An 18,077-nucleotide genomic window follows, 5' to 3' on the forward strand; every position below is an offset into this window, starting at 1 on the left:
ATAATGATCTACTGATTGATGTGTATTGAGCTCCCATGCAGATAATTTGCAGTGTATGCATACATTACAATTAACACCTATAGGGCCTACAGTAGATGCATGAAGATACATGCAGATATCTTGCAGTGTATGCATGCATTACAACACCTATAGGGCCCACAGCCTTCTTGATTTGCTGAAAATACAACTTCAGTGTCTGTCTAGATTACCCTTTTTGCATTCATTTGGCTCCTTATGTGTTCCAATTCAAACTGACTAAAACTCCTCTCTTCTCATATTGAAATTCGGGTAAATATCGAGAAATATGAAGAGCTTCCATGATTTCTTGAATGTTTGACTATCAAATTCAAACTTACTAGCTTCCTGTCTCAGGTTGCATTATGGGTGATATTTAACACTGAATTTGACTGCAATTACCACTGCTTTACACTGCCATCAAGTCTTAATCTCACCAGTCATAAAGCAGTGGTTTTCAGTCATGTTGAAAATGCCACAGGTTTCGATCAGAGTTGGAGAAGTGGAAATCAGTGGTCTTTCAGTCATAGGCAGTGTTTTTGAAATACGTCGTTCATAATGATATGCAAGTGGCAGTGCTTTGCAGTGGTCTTTCAGTCAAAATCTTAAAACATTAAGAAAAAATGATATGCCTAAGACAGTCATATGCAGTGGGGGTTTCAGTCAAAAGCAGTGTGATGCAGTCATTTTCAGTGCACTGCCTTTCGGTGAGGGTATCACAGCTGTCCAACTATATATTGAACAACCTGCAATGTACCTTACCAGTCAAGACTATTACTGCTGACCCTGTATATATTGAACAACCTAAGTCCCCTCTGCCAGCTATTTACACACAGAAACCCTACTTATCCAGACTGCTGACTCTGTTCAATTTAGGATCAAACCAGGCATTCCATTTATAACTTCCTACTTCTCTCTTTGTATATAGAAACTGTTCAACTAGCCCTTTCATCCAAACACTCATATACAATGTATCTGTATTACTGCCCTCGACAGTTCAAACGTATTGTTTACAAATACAAATCTATATTTTCCTAAAAACATGTTATCTTCCTCATTATGATATACCCCCATACCTTCTTAACACCCAACCACAGCATCCACGCCCCACAATACCAAACACCCCCTCAACAAATATCCCAACACCAACAGCCCCACCCAGCACCAACGTGCTCGCCACGGGTACTTATGCTGGTATTACTAAGGGAATGGTGTCTGTCCTTCCTTCCGTGTCACTTTTGGGCATTTTGTAACCGCAAGGCCTAGGCACTTCGTTGACGCTGCTAAATTAGGTGTAACCCAAGATGAACTCAGAACCCAAAAATCAGCGCGATCCGACCTACATTAAGCGAATGAGGTCATCGGGAAGTTTAAACTTCATACCTTTATACCTTGGTCTACAGAAGAAATATTGTTTTCACATCTGGCCAAATATTTTTTGATAATTTTAAAGTTTTTCTTGTAATGGAATTAGTTTAGTTTTCACCGCCAGTTGGCGCTACAGGCACATTTAACTGAATTTTTGACGATTCAAAAGCCCGGGCTATGACGTATAGTTGCGCAGTTGTATTCTGTGCATGGAATTGGCCAAGGAACCAGGCTATATTTCAGCATACCCACTGTGACCAGTCTAATAAAGATGGAAGATTGATTTTGCAACACGGTAACCAATTTTTTGCTAAAAAGAAGTCAAGTAGGCGATATTATCACTAGTTCCTTTCCGTGGGTAGTCATAAGGTCTTTAGGGACTACTTTCAGAAATTAGTTCTTGAAAATTTGGCCACGTGACAATTCTGTGAAATGATATTAGAAGTGCACGCTCTGTTCGCGAATTATTTTGAAGTGGAGAATTCCCACAGTATGTGCAGTGAATCGGCATGATTCTGTTTGCATTTTAGTTTTTAGTACTACGATTCTTACATGAGTAAAAAGTAGACATTCCAAGCAACACAATAATGTTACTCCCATAAAAATAGATTCAAAATTGACGGAGCTACGGCATTCTGTTCGGCAATTGGCAGCACTGATAAAATACATTGCATGCTAATGCATGCCAAATGGCACACTTTAAAAAGCGCTCATTGGACAACGTAGGGAATCACCAGAAATGATGTCATCGCTGGTCTAAATAAAAAATAGATGGGTTCCCAATCGATTCACTAGGGATAAGCAGTAGAGCACAATGTCATGAAAAACGACCCTTTGTAAATTCAATCACCTGCAGGACAGGTCAATTTCTCTCAATAATGTTAATTTTGTTGACTCCTGTAATCTCTACCTTATTAAAAAAAAGACAGAGGTATTAGTCCCAAACTGGTCATTTCTATTTATTTTGACCTCTGTTATCAGGATACCTCTCAATTACAGACAGCATTTTGTATCCTTGTGCTGTACAACCCAGCCTGGACATACTACAGTTATCCATGGAGAAGTCACATCCTCTCTGACACTTCTTGTCTGTAAAAGCTACCGATACAACATACTGAACTAGGCCATGGGATAAATTCCGTTGCCTCCTGTAATATTTACATACCATGGATGATTAGTTCAGTCATATTTCATCCAGCTGGCAGCTCTGCATTGGAAATTTTAGTGGTATAACGTGTTCTCTTGACCTTCAAACAGTAGTATAAAGCCGATATTTACTACTTTACACCCTCAGTCCTGTGTTGTTAGGTCATCCAGCTGAGCACCAGGCCCTTTGGCCTCTTGTTTAGCTTTACTTGTAATTTTTAATTGCCAGCAAAGCTTTTCGTATGCAGTTCTTTCTTGGTTAAAGCCTTTTGTGCAGGACTACTTCGGGAAATTTTATCTCAACTAGCTGTTCAATGAAGGAGTTGTTGATGCTGCACATGGGCACTAGTGGCTTAAGCGCCGACCGATTTAGGTCCATATCGATTGATATCATCATGAGTGGGCAAATTAGTGCTCAGCAAATTCAGTAATATTTACAGTTTTTAGCTCAGCTGACAAAGTCAGGTCAAATAGCTATTCGATTGGTGTCCGTCCTTCCACCCATCCTGCCATCCTTCCATCTAGCCATCTGTAGACAAAGTTGGGCATTTTGTAATCATACAACCGAGGCACTTCAAATCTAGTCTTGCTTATAAACACCGCAGAAAATGTTGCTTACGGAAAAAAATTTGGGGCGATTCGACTCAAATTCAGCTCCCCAGGGGGCAAAATGCGTAAATGAAAAAAACAATTTTTTGATGCTCTATTCCAGCAGATAAAAGCTTGAAATAAAGTTGAAAAGGTCTTCATGATACAAAAGTTTTGATATAAAATAGATTAGTGTCGATTTATATCACCAGTTGGCGGTAGTGAGCAAAACTGTTGTTTGACCCCGGATGACCCCACTTTAAATTTCCCGCCGCGAACTGACATGAAAACCTCGAACCAGGGAATACCGGACTGCTGGTATTGCCAGTGCATCCACTGTATGAACGGCTCGTCTGGGATAAATTGACCACTGCGCGGTCGAGGTTACCTGGAGTACTATCATCAAGAAAATGGCGGTGACCTTTTTATTTCTACCGGAGCGATGATTTTGTAAGTGACAAATTTTCTTTACAGAAATGTATTTTGGTACGAAACTTCACACGTTTATAGAAAAGATCAACGAGCATGTGTTCAAATGCCCTCATAACGATGAGTTCAACGGAATTTGGTCAAAACAACCTTCGAATGGAGTCAACTTTCTTTGCGAAATTGAAGCGACGACCTCATTATTTATTGTAATTTATGCAGATCTGAGTCCAGCTGATGGGTGATGTTCTGATTTTTGTTCAAACTATTGGAAACTTCGGAAATTAGTTCTATTAGTTCTACTATTCTGCAGGAGTATATTATAGCCATTGATGTTGACAGCTAAAAGCACGAAAACTTTGTTTATTTATCAAACTGTATCGAGTGTTATCGAATCGAATGGGTGTGTCGATCGTCGGGGCGGATTGATATGTGGTTGTGCGTCCAAGGCGATTAGGTCATTCAGTTAGTTTGAGAAAGATCATGATCACGAAGATGCGTGTTGTGTTATCATAACCGGAAAATAAGTTCAAGTTATTAGTAGTACTACGATTCTTACATGAGTAAAAAGTACGTTTTAAGCAACACAATAATGTTACTCTCATAAAAAAACTGTCTATTCTCCTTACCACTCACAGAAGCCAAGCCATTGCTGTTAAGTTATGCAGGGGCTTAATCAATTACCTGCACTCCCTGTGGGGTGAATAACATTACCTTTTGAACAGCTGGCTGTAGGGGGATGATTGGAACAGCCGGTATACCTGCTGACCTGCTGAACCCAGGTTAATGTTATTTTCAATCCACGATTGCAGGTCACCTGATTTTCGAGATTTCGCGGGAAATGAAATTGTAAACAAACGCATGTGTGCAGTTCAAATGTAAACAAAAATGTATTTTTGGTACTTTTGGTTGCTGGACTTGGGTTTTCCCGCAGTAAGGAGCTGGGGTCAAATTGGTGGTCTATTGTTTATGGGTGCTGTTTTAGTCAGATGTAGTACTTGATTATGAAGGGATTTTCAAATTAAGGTGACCATGGGCTTTTTATGTGCTCACCACAGCTTTCAATACTTGATGTATCTGAAGAGGCGCGCGGAACCTGACATGGCCTTACCAAGGAGCTGCTCACGGTGCTGAACTTCTAGCTTGCCTGTCGACTAAGTGCCTTTTTGGCCGAGACATTGCTACATGTAGGAGAAGCACGCATTTTAAATTAATAGTAGTGATAGGACAGTTGGTTCGAGCATGGAGGTATCTTATTTATACCTCCATGGTTCGAGCCATTTGGCAGCCGACATGTGAAGGCCTATCTGGGATCTCCTTCTTCTCCTTATAAAAAGGGGCATATTGCTGACTAAGGAACAAGGCATATTGACATTGCCTCATCATCTCTATCAGACCAATTGATATACTTTTATATGCACGCCTACATCACGCCATTTCAGGGTAATGTCTGTGGACAATTGGTTTGATTAATTTGTCTCTTCGATATTGCTCCTTTATTGCATTAGATTTTCATCGCAATTCAATCTATTCAAGATATAGCCAATTTGAACCTGTCTGCGCCAAGGATAGATTGGTTCCCGATCGACTCACTAGGGATACGCAGTAGAGCACAATGTCATGAAAAATGACCCTTTGTATTGTAAATTCCAATCACCGGCAGGACAGGTCAATTTCTCTCAATAAAATTAATTTTGTTGACTCCTGTAATCTCTACCTTATTAAAAAAAAAAGACAGTGGTGTTAGTCCCAAACTGGTAATTTCTATTTATTTTGACCTCTGTTAAATCAGGATACCTCTCAATTACAGACAGCATTTTGTATCCTTGTGCTGTACAACCCAGCCTGGACATACCACAGTTGTCCATGGAGAAGTCTCATCCTCTCTGACACTTCTTTTCTGTAAAGCTACCGATACAACATACTGAACTAGGGATATCTTCCGTTGCCTCCTGTAACATTTACATACCATGGCTGATTAGTTCAATCATATTTCATCCAGCTGGCAGCTCTGCATTGAAAATTTTAGTGGTATAACGTGTTCTCTTGACCTTCAAACAGTAGTATAAAGCCGATATTTACTACTTTGCACCATCAGTCCTATGTTATTAGGTCATCCAGCTGAGCGCCAGGCCCTTGGGCCTCTTGTTGATTTGATGGTACGATTATAAACGATCTGCACTGTTTCATGATACATCTTTGATAATGATTCTGTCTGAAATTTTGATGTCAGTCAGCGTAATGAAAAATATTAAATTGATACCGCGTATTTATTTGAAGAAGACTGTCAGGCCATTAGCAGTTTTCTACGAACCACGGTGAGTGTGAATTTTCATGATGTTATACGCCCTCAAAATCATGTTAAAACACTGCTCAGTCAAAATTAACTAGTCAGAGCTCAAGAAAATTGTTTTGAAGATATATTTGCGGTGTTAGTTGGGGTGATTAGGCAAAAAAAGTTAATGTTATGTTTCTGGTTTCATGGTCAACTTAAAATTGATGCGGACATGCGGGTTTGTTTTTTTCTGTGATGATAATTATATTACTTTTAGTAAGCTCATTTGGCAATATCCAATCTACTAACACAGAGGTAAAAAACAGCGCTGATTCAGAAAGAATGAAAATAAAATGAATATCTGCAACATCTGTCTGCAATATCTGTTTGTGGCCAAACAATGCTGAACAATGCACGCCTAGAGGGAAATTCTAACGATGAGTCATGCGTATAATAGTTTGTTCAAATAAACGCAACGTGGCGCTCAGGTGCAGGATATGGTCTGCTCGGCTTCTGAATAGGAAAATAAAAAGATATTGACCCGGGCGGAAACCACAAACATAACATTTATTTTTTTTTGGCCTGATGGGGAGAATGTGCATCTCTTGAAGCAAATTTGTTGTGGTTTCTCAGGTGTCGGCGAATACTCGACTTGGAATACTCGTCGGTGCAAAGTGAACCTCTGGCTGGCATTACCAGCTATTGCGGGCCTAGCCAATCAAGCCAATTAGTGCACCTGCTTAATTGGTCCTGGCAAGCCTAATGGAAAATGCATAGGAAATATCAATAAAGTTGGCTTTTTGGGCGGGGTGTTAAAATAATCCCAACTCCCGACTTCTGACACAATTCGATATATGTCTACGTATTTACTGGCAAAATTTGGAGTGATTTGGATGGAAATTCGATGGGTCCATCTATAGGTTGAAAATTTTGGTAAATCTGTAATGCTTCACCCGTAGCCCGTAGTGTAAATTCCTGAGAAATTGGGTTTTGGGGGCTTTTCCAGCTGCGCTAGCTCCGAAACTATACATTTGATACAAACTCCCGACTGCAGACGTGGTTGATATAACTCTTAGGATTATATTCCCAAGATTTAAGCTTTATTGGAGAACAATTCATAGTGTCCATAGGGGGTTGAAAATTGGAGGATTTTCAATTTTTTTCCCAACAAATATGCGAAAAATATTACTTTCCACCTAGAATTAATCAAAATTTCGCAAACTATCATAAAGTTCTTCCTTGCGACAATCATTTGTGAAGCTTTCAAAACTTTTGGCTGATTTATTTGACCCTAAATTAGCAAAAACCAAACATTTTAGTGTTTGCATGCACCAATGCACAGGAGGCTAATTGCCAGATTAATTCACACCTGTCCAATTTCAAATAATAGGAATGATGGAGTCTCCCTCTATTCAGTGTGCTAGGCCTGCCATAGCTGGTAATGGGGATCAGTTATAGTTGAACAACATAATAATGGTAATTTTTAGCAGAGTTTGCTAGAATTTACAGAATAGTGAATTCAGGCCTGAACCTTTCTTCACAATGTGCGTTCATAACACCTATGAATGACTCAAAATCACCCAGGCTCCGCTCATAGGATATACCTCCACTGAAAATAATTGCTGAAACCACTATAAACATGTCATGACTCATGAGTGCTGAAATTAACCATTTCAGGGATCGTTTTCATCTCCTTTAATCACCCCTGTAGAAATGTACTGTAGCATGTATCAGCAGTGTATGACTGGTAATGTACACACGAATGTATGCAAACCTGCTTGTGCTAAATTATCAGCAAAGGTATTGAATCTATATTCTTACTCATATCAATGAACTTCCTTGATCATTAGCACCTAGTGTCTGTTGGTCTTATGTAACTTGGTAAGCAAAATTGTTTTACAGGGATATTCTGCATTTCAACATTTTCTGTGACCAAATCAAACATCACAGATGGCCGAGAGAGAGGAACTTCACTCACTCGGACTTCACTCATAGAACTAAACGCCTTGCACCTCCAATGGCTATTCAACATTAGTGCACACTTGATCATCAGAAGAACCGGTGGATTGTAGTATTTCATTCTATTTCACTGTAATACTTAAACTCAATAAACACAACAGTATGTGGCAGTTGATTTACAAAAATATCAGTGTATCTGTTAAGTTTTTACTTGCTATCAATGAGGGATATCAATCATACACTTTGGACTTGGTCCTGACCTTGAATTAACTGGTTGAATTGGTTGTCCCTGAAGTAAATATCAAGACTGCATTGGTTACCCCTGCCTAGGCTGGACCATGTTCACTGGACTACTGTCACTGGTTGTCCTTAGGTTGTGACCATGTATCTACTGAGCTGCTTTGTTTCAACCTGCACTTTAAAGGTTTTGATTTAAACTTCAAAGGATTTGATGTAAATGTCCAGACTGCCTTTATTGCTTGTCTCAAGGTGGTGACCATGCATCGACTGAACTTGTTTTTCACATCCTACAGTTCAAAGGAATTGATATAAAGATGCAGACTGCATTTACTGGCTGTCCCTAGGTTGTGACTGGACTGGTTTGTCTCTGGCTGAAGTTCAACGGATTTGGTGTAATGGATGGGTGAACTACTATAAACAGGGTAATGTTGGCAAAGCAATAAGTTAGCAAATTTGCTCATTTGACCACACCCTGATAACACGCAGCTAATGTTGCCAGTTGTCGTCGTACTATCGGGACTAACTCAATGGTGTCCTGATCCATCCCCTCCCCTCGGTGAAGCTCATCGCCAAGACGATCACTGTGCAGGAAGCTCACTTGGATCCAGTTGGGAATAAAGTTTGTATAGGAGCGATATTCGTTGACCTGATTGTAATGCGTCCGCAAAGCATGAACAAAACAACTCTTGATTCTAAAATGTAGTCTTTCTTTTTCCTTGAAAGATTAACTGAAAATGTATACAAAGACAAACATAACACATAATGATAAGGCCATAGAAAATAAATTATCTGATTCTTACCAGTGCCCGGGTCGATTTTCGGTGCCGGGTCGATTTCTAAAAACATTTTATACATAAATTATAAAAGGCCGGGTCCCACATTCTCCCGCATCAAAGTCAAAATTTGTCATTTATCATATATTTTGAGGCTTGAAAATTCAATTTTCGTTGATGAATATATTGCCGATGATGATTGATTTAAACAAATGAAAGGTCAGTCACGTCAGTCTGCTCTTTTCCCCCCATTGACCCTATAGTCTTGTTCAAGCCAGACATTGCAACACATCGAATAGCATGCTTTACATGGTTGCCAGAACAGATCATACAGCAGAGACTATAAGGCAATTTGCCAGTAGTTCCGGAATCAACCTTTTTGTTACTACCTTTTTGTGATGGATGACGTCATCATAACATTTTTGCGACAGAATTTAATTATAAAATATAAATTGCCCTACTGGACAAACTTTTCACCAATGGTCTGATGAGAATCAGGTAGTTTATTTCATATGGCCTAAAATAGTGAATGTATTAGCAATGCATTGAAGCATAGCTCATAAACAACCCCGATACACAGTAAAGCATTACACCATAGCAGATGTAAACAAATAAACAGACTTCCTATTGAGTCCCACAGTCATAATACAGACATCACAATAACAACAGATTATCATAATCTGTCTACCAAGTCAAAATGTTACGTAACATCGACTGCGTCATGGTCACATTAGCCTAAGGCCATGTACCTATTGTTCCATTGCTGAGCTGTGCAGGGTATGCAAATGAGTTCTAGGAAGGGCCAGACTACAACGATACAATTGTTATACTATTAACTCCTCCAGGGTCTTGCCTAAACATGTCCGCCATTGACTCCTTCAGCCCTAATCGATTTTGACGCAACAATTCCCAGATCCTAGACAATTTTCAGGAAAAAGCAGGATTTCAGGATTTATTTTTAAAAAGCTACTCCCCTACCATTACTTGCTTGGTACCATTATAAAGGTCTTGATTAGAGTGATATGTAGATTATAGATATCCATGAATTTGTGTATTTTTCTGAGTCTCCTCAATTTTGCTAATATTTGTGTCCTGAAATTTTTCTGAAGAATTGGCGGAAGCCACTTTTATCGAATAAAAGAATATTTCCCTGAAAATCTCTTGTATTATTACTTAAAAAATTACGTCCAAAACCCTCGGCGAAGCGCCTCGGGTTTTGGACTGCATTTTCGGTCTACCCGAGCGGTCTTGATTATACAACCAATGGCCGACAGCGAGGTATTAATTTCTATTCTAAAAGGTTTCAAAATTAAACAAATTAAATACGATTTGAAAGGTATATATGTTCCATTTTCGTCAAAGAATGATCCAGCCTGGTGTCCGGAACTCCGCCATATTGTTGCTTGTGAAGATGACGTCACGCAGCAAGGGAATTCCCAGTCAAGTGTCGTGATTTTTGACCTCTTCTGAATCCTGACTGACGACCTCGAAAGAGTCCTCGGGTATCCTCCCTACTTCACAAATCCCAATATCGGGGAATACTTCAAAATCTCGTGTTCTTGACATTGTTTTGTGGGGCTGAGTCGTTGCTTCTTGGTGAAAATAATTCGTCTGCTAAAATTCAGAATTTTATACCTACCCAGGCGGTCATTGGTTACGATACCAAGACCGCTCCGATCAAAACGAGGCGTAATGTATTTTGAGTTAGAAACAATGATATACTGTGACTAAGGCCTTTTAGAATTATAAACTAAATAAAACGAAGAGATGATGGTGAAAAAGTTTGAGAACAATCTATACAATAATACCTCGTTTGCAGAAAAAAATCGGCAACGACTCAAAACGAACCAAATATCATCGTGAATTTTTACTCGAAGCCCAGAAGTCTATTAGTTCGACTGGCAAACTGTAGATGGCTCCCCAATTGCATTTGAGAGTTGTCAAAAAATCCCAAATTGGGCCGATCACTCACAACGTGATAATCACCTGCTTATGATAATCACTTGCGATGTGACGTGATGTGCTACCAAGGACGCGCTCTCATTGGAGGATAATGACATCATCCATATAATATTATCCATGCATTCACATGACATTGTTTACAAATCAAATAAGCATGTTCTTGTGCTTTTTGATAGCGCTTATCAGCCCAAATCTGAGTATATCGTAATCAAATAATGTCTTTAGCTAAATTAATGAGTGCTCACCGTAAACACAAGGACTTCCCTGGCTTTTTAAAATGGGCCAGGGCCTGTGATCTCACCTGGGATTAATATGGTGACAGGCCTTCGTCTTTGTACTTTTAATTGTTTTCAAAAGGTCCGAGGCCTGTGGTATCACCTGATGGTTACAAGCCTTTGAACTTCACTTTCGAATGGTCCAGGGCCTGTGGTCTCATCTCGTCTGCCAGGAATCTTGTAGCCTTGCGCAAATAGTGCAATCAAAATTGTTCTAAAAAGGCATACTATTGCTCAAATTTGTAAATTCTTTAAATCGGAATATTAGTTTTTAAACATTTTGAATTTTCTATCGAGGCAAAATGTCATAATTTGGCTGGATAAAGTTTTACAAGTTTCTTGTAATAGTGAAAACATTTGTTGCCAGGGCAATCATGGGAGCTAACTAAAATGTGGAATCGGGAAAGATTGCCAACTGGCAATGCGAGGCTGAGGTGAACCGTCTGTCTTTGTGTGGAAATTACCTTGGCCACAGTGCAATGTCTAGGACAGTGGCCATCTTGTTTTTTGATTCGATTTGTGCCGGTGAATGACAAATTTTTATCAGACATATTCGAACCGTTCAGGGGATTTACAGAGCTTCACTGCAGCTTTATTTGTAGAATAAGACAATGAGATTTCGATGCATACTTGAAAAAAGGGATGAGGTTTTCATATTATAGTAAAAGCCGATAGGAATTTGATCTGGATTTACGATAATGAGCACAAAACGTTATGTACATTTTGTTTTGCGTTTTCCACTACATTTACCCTCGATTTCTGTGTTTTCTTCATGCATTCATTTGACATAATTGAGAATGCCCTTGGAGCTTAGCCTGAATTTCATACCAAGTCTTATATTTACATCGTTGAACAGAACGTGTGTGGATCAACATCCCTGACACCTGCCCAACAACATGACGAACATTGACGAAATCGTACCTGTTGTCTCAATGCGGATGTAACTGAAAGCATCCAGTGGGAAAACCCCGTGCTGTGGCAACCAAGATCGATGCAAAATGAATTAGAGCACAAATTTAATTGCTATTTTGCGAGTTTCCAGGGGGAATTTTTATGAATATACCGTGTATACATTTAAAAAAATAAGAATTTTTAATTCTTGATCGAGGTCAAGAGGAAATATTTGGAAAAAAATGTTTTTCCTCCCCAAAGGCAAAGCAGTTTTCCCTGAAAATTCTAAAATCTTGACTTTACCGATCGAAACCATACTAAAAAACGGCCTACTATGAAATATTTCGGTATAAAAAATGGTTTGCCTTCGTGTCTGGCGATATGTTGAATGTCACCCTTCAGTGTGCTTTCCATCCATATGCATGGTCAAAACCCCCTTCCTGTGTATATAAATGTAATACCTAAACAATCCCTTAGCAGCCATACTCACACAACCAGTGAAGCTACCAGGCTGTCAGGCCTCTAGTCTCTAGATGGCAGAACTTAAATCCAATATGGCCGCAAGCAAAATCCGAAATGGCCACCAATTTCTGAGCACTGGTTATTGAGCATGGTCTCTTGGTATGATCTTCATCCGGGGTGCAAGTTTTTCTGCATCTTATTGCCTTAAACTTTCATGCCACTTTGTATTGTAAGATGGTCAAAAATTACCCATCATGACATTTTCATTGTTGGGTGGCACCACCTAGCAATGGATTTTTGGTGATTATTTGTATTTCAATGTGTTCGTCATTTGTTTATTGACGTAAAACAGTTCACTTCTTCAATGATTTCTGTAAGTTACCAGCACACAATGATAAAGTATCATGAGAATAATACCAAAAAAGTGCCAAAACTGGCCTAATTCTGTACCCTACTTATTGGCATTATTGGACAAGTGATCTAATGGTTTAACAGTTACACAAAAGTCCAAAAAGCAGCTGATTTTGGAAACATTAAGCGTCAATAAATCCTGAACCAGTAGACCGATTTTTAAAATTCAAGAAGATTCTTGATAGATAAACCCAAAATATTGAGAGTGTTAATTGCTTTGAAATTGAAGGTGGCATTGCTGATCAAACATTCTTTTCTTTCAGATTAAATAAACCAGAATACTCCACCAATGAAACCATTGGACTCATTTTAAAATTTGCTGATTTAGTCAAGTCAAAGAAAAAGGTGGAATCAATATCTGTCCGGGTGAGCATCATAGGAAAAAATAAGTTTCAAGAGGAATAAATGTAGCCAGAGTGATTGCTGGACTGACTCTAGTGTTAGATTACCCTTTTCCTCTGCCAAGGGTGCATTATAGATGCAGGTCTGCCTGCCCTTACAATGTTTGGGGGAATTTGCAAGGTATGTTTACACTTTGTTTAGGCCATTTTGCACTTTAACTCAAGGAAATTTTTTTACAAATCATGCTAAAATCGGCAGGAAACCCAAGAATTACACTTTTTGTTGCTGATTTACACGTCTCTTTTATCAAGGGTTTCACACATTTCTGGTCTCAAGGGTCGGCAGCTTTGATAGATGATACCGTCGCAAGGCAACACACAAGTGATAAAAGTTGCAACTTTAAATTTTCAAAATCTTTAAAACGGCAAGGTGTTGTTTATTATGTCCCCGACAAAAATCAGGGCATTATGTTGTGGTACGTATATTGGTGTCCGTGTCGGTGTCCTTTAAACATTCCACTTCCCGTCAAGTATCAGAGAAATACCTGGCGTAAGCAATAGAATTTTTTGAGGGCTTATTGGGAGTGACTAGGGGAAGGTTTCTTTCGAAAATTAGTGCGATCCAGGGCTCAATATGGCCGCCACAATGGCCATCTTGAATTCCGTTTCTGTCCAGCGATTGACCTCAATTTTTCGCAGTTCATTGAAACATTCATACATTCTAAATTCTCAATTTTCTTGCGATAAGTGTTCTAATAAATTCTGCTGTGATGCAACCTCTAGAACCCAACCTGATTTAACCATAAAACTTGGTCTTTTAGAATTTGGTCTTTTAAGCTCACCGTAGGGGAGTTTATACAATACCGCAGTGTCTGTCGTCGTCGTTCATCGTCATCTGTCTCCTGTTTCAAAAATAGTGGCATGTTTCTTAACCACTTAAGCTTTGGACATGAAACTTAGTACACATGATCTTCTATGTCAGATAACCTTTGACGCTGGAATTCGGATTGGTCTGATGCTTGACTTGGCCACCAGAGGGCCGAAATTGAAAAGGTAGAAAGTGCAATATATTTGTTTTTGGTAATATTTTTATGGTAGGTAATCTAAGCAAGGATACATCACATGTCGTATGAGTTTTTGATTTGACCTACTTTTCAAGGTCAAAGAGGTCAAATGGCTAAAATTGGCCGTTTGAGTGTAACAACTTTGCTTGTTTCTTAACCGCTAAGTTAACAACTTGAAACTTGGTACATATGACCCTCTAGGTCAGATAACCTCGGACACTGAATTTCGGTTCAATATGATTATTGACTTGGCCACCAGGGAGCAAAACCTGAAAAGGTTAAAAAAGTGCAATATCTTTTTTATTGGCGACTTGTTTTCAATAATATTTTTATGGTAGGTATTCTAAGAATGGATACATCACATGTCAAACCGACTGTGATTTGACCTATATACTATACATGTAGCATGTTTCTTAACCAGGATGAATTCCTATCCACCAAATATCTATACAGTGAGCACAATGGCCCCTGGCCTTTTCATTTTATTTTGCATGGTCTGTCTGGCATGTTTGAGGTTTGGCGGAAATAAAACGATGGATTTTCCATATCATATTTTAGTTTCACTTTGCCGTATGACTCACACAGGCAGAGAAGAAAAAAACATTTAATTTCTTTTTGGTATTTTTTCATTTTCTGTGGAATTTGGTGATGGAAACTGATACTTACCAGTATGAGGTAACTGGGCACCTGACAGTTTGGTAATATAGCCCTTATTTATTTCGCTGGTCTTAAGTTTAATCCTGTACTTTTTTCAGGTTATGCAATATCTTGAGGTGACTCTTAAGTGGGAACGACTCAGCTCAGTCGTTTATTCTCATAGCAGTTTTAGGGAAGATACAGACACAACAAGTGAGGAGGGTAGACCTAATTCTCATCATTTACTCAATGGAAAGTGTGTTCTAAGTCGAGAATTGACAATTACAGATAATGAGATTCTTGAAAGGTAAGTTTGTTTATGGGGGAAGGAAAGAACCAGGTTCTCCCAAATAACAAACTGCATGGAGTCCTGCACCCTCATTCATTGCTTTCATTGTTAATGTCCCTCCCACGGTTTCAAAATTAGTTCAGGACTCATGCTTGTATGTATAAGAGCTTTAGTTTAAAAATATGGCGAGTTTGTAAAAAAGATTTTTGGATGGTTCCTTTCTTAAATCACTGTGATTGGATGATATTCTCTGTGGTTCTCATTACAGCTACATGTATCTTGAATTTGGTTTCCATTGTTTTTGTGGAGAATTTTTCATCTGATCAGGCAATTTTTTTGCTTGCGTTTGTTTTGGAAGTGACTAGGGGAAGGTTCAATTTAAAAATTGGTGTGATCTGATATTGAATGTGGCAGCCATCTTGAATTTGATGCAGTAGATTTTGAGGTGAATGTTTGAATGCAATGGATTGTTCTTTTTCCCACACCGCAGCTGTGCGATACATGTCACAATGTCTGCGTACAAGCTTTAAATTGGGTTCTGATTGAACTGTGGGTAAGTGAAGTTTTTGTGTTTTTTTGTGTTGGAAGTGATTTGGGGAAGGTTCCTTTTTATACGCCCGTCGCGAGACAGACTTATTATGGAATAGGCCAAGCGTGCATCGTCTGTTGTGCGTCATGCGTCCGGGCTATAACTTTAGAATCATTAGAGATTTCACTCTCATTTTTGGCTCGCCGTAGGGGAGTATATACAATTATACCGCAGTGTCCGTCATTCATCGTTGTCATCTGTATCCTGTTTCAAAAACAGTGGCACGTTTCTTAACCGCAAGGACAATGAACTTGAAAGGATCTGTTTCATGACTTGGCCACCAGGGGGCCCAGAAGTTGAAACCAAAAAAGTGTGATATCTCTCTTATGTGTGGCTCGTTTTTGATAACATTTTTAATTTAATTTAATTTATTCGTGTAAAATACATGTACAATATTAAAATTAACATAACAAGACATTTACAACCAATATACAACATGATAAAATGTACATGTACTACACAGGTAACCATGTAGGTCGAGACCTATTATATGGCACCTGGAGAAAAGCAGGGATCGTCGGGATGCAGGCGGCATGCGCACCAACTAGGTAGGCCGACATTTTGCACAGCGGCAGAAAGTGACGAAGGTGCATATGTCATCAACATCCAGACGATCCAACCTGTTGACATATAAGACATTTATTGAAGGTTTAAAAGTGTTCTTTTTTAAAATACGTATTTGAGTCGGGAGACTGTTCCAAAGTTTGGGTGTCCGAACCCAGAAAGACGCACCGAATGCTTCCGAGTGGAATCTCGGCTGCCCCAGTCGTAAACCGTCACCCCTTTTAAGAGCCGGGGTTATAAAAACGCGTGCATCAAAATCCAGACGATTATAAAAAGAATTGTGCATAAAAACCAAGTCCTTAATTTCGCGACGGTACGACAGGGGCAGCAGAGACAACGCTCGCAAACGTTCAACATAAGGAATGTCTGGGCCTAAAATGTGACGAGTCACTCTCCGCTGAACACGTTCCATGCTTTCCAGATCACGCCGCACATGTGTGTCAAATACCTCCGTACCATATTCAAGGCGACTACGCACTAGTGATTTGTATAATATAATATTCATATTTACGTCCGACGAATGCCCACATACATGCCTTATCATACCCCACATTTTACTGGCACTGCTTACGATACCATCGACATGAGATGACCATGACAGGTCCGAAGAAAAGACAATACCAAGATCCTTAAATTTATCAACCCTAGATAATGCAAAGCCATTTATGTTATAGAAAAAGTGAATCGGATTTAACTTCCGCGTGACACTCATGACCATACATTTGTTTGGGCTAAACGTCATGCCCTACTGCCTGCTCCAAGCGTACACTTTATCAATCTCAGATTAAAGCTGAAAACAGTCGGTTACAGACCTTATCACCCTACTCATTTTGGAATCATTGGCAAAAAGATCCATGGGTGTACCATCACTAACAACATCAGCAATATCATTTATATACAATAAGAACAGTAGTCGGCCCAAAATGGACCCCTGAGGCCCACCTGACAATACATCTAGGAGTGACGACTTCGAGCCATTGACTATAACTCTTTGCTTTCTGTTAGTAAGGTAAGATGTTAACCAAGTCAGGAGACGTCCGCATATTCCAAATGAACAAATCTTATGTAATAAGAGGCAGTGGGGGACGGAATCGAATGCCTTGGCGAAATCTAGGTAAATAACATCAGTCTGACCCCCACTGTCTAAAACCTGGCCCAGTCTATGCTGAAATTGAACTAGTTGAGTGGTGGTGGAACGCCTGTTACAAAAACCATGCATAAATGGACTTAGATCTGGATAAATACTGTTATAAATGCAACGCTCCATTACTTTAGAAACCACAGATAAGAGAGACACAGGTCTATAATTTGAAACCAAGTGCTTGTCACCCTTCTTATACACTGGTACAACGTTGGCAATTTTCCAGTCATTTGGTAAAGCACCCGTCTGTATTGAAAAGTTGAATAAAAATGCTAGTGAAGAACACAGTGGAGAGGCACACTCGTTTAGAACTTGCGTAGAAACCCTGTCAGGCCCACCAGCCTTAGACTTGTCCAGCTTGAGTAATACAGACTTCACTTCTAATGGTTTAAAAGCAACAGAGTCAAGATTATAATTAGCATACATGGGAATATCAGGCTTCCTCAAGTCGACATGATGAGAAAAATTTGAATAAAAATAACCATTGAAAGCATTGGCCTTGCGCTGAGGACTCTCAAAAGACTCATTGCCCAGCTTCACTGTCTCTGGAACTGAGTTTGACTTTGTCTTTGCGTGAAAAAAGTTCCAGAACCTTTTTGGGTTCATGCGCACTTCTGAACCAAGAATGTTTACATGAGTTTTGTATTTGTCACGAGTCAAGT

At 39.3% G+C, this 18,077-nt stretch overlaps 1 protein-coding gene across 2 annotated transcripts in view; it reads left to right on the top strand.

Annotated features, from left to right (window-relative positions):
• Positions 1 to 18,077, top strand: part of LOC135488372 (uncharacterized) — a 149,449-nt gene that overhangs the window by 87,572 nt on the left and 43,800 nt on the right. For both annotated transcript variants that reach the window (XM_064772972.1, XM_064772964.1), the window contains 2 exons: positions 13,055 to 13,157; positions 14,952 to 15,139. In XM_064772972.1, coding sequence (XP_064629042.1) covers positions 13,055 to 13,157; positions 14,952 to 15,139 — 291 coding nt within the window. The remainder of the gene's footprint in view (positions 1 to 13,054; positions 13,158 to 14,951; positions 15,140 to 18,077) is intronic.

Source organism: Lineus longissimus, chromosome 1 (assembly GCF_910592395.1).
Source record: "Lineus longissimus chromosome 1, tnLinLong1.2, whole genome shotgun sequence".
Lineage (NCBI taxonomy): Eukaryota > Metazoa > Nemertea > Pilidiophora > Heteronemertea > Lineidae > Lineus > Lineus longissimus.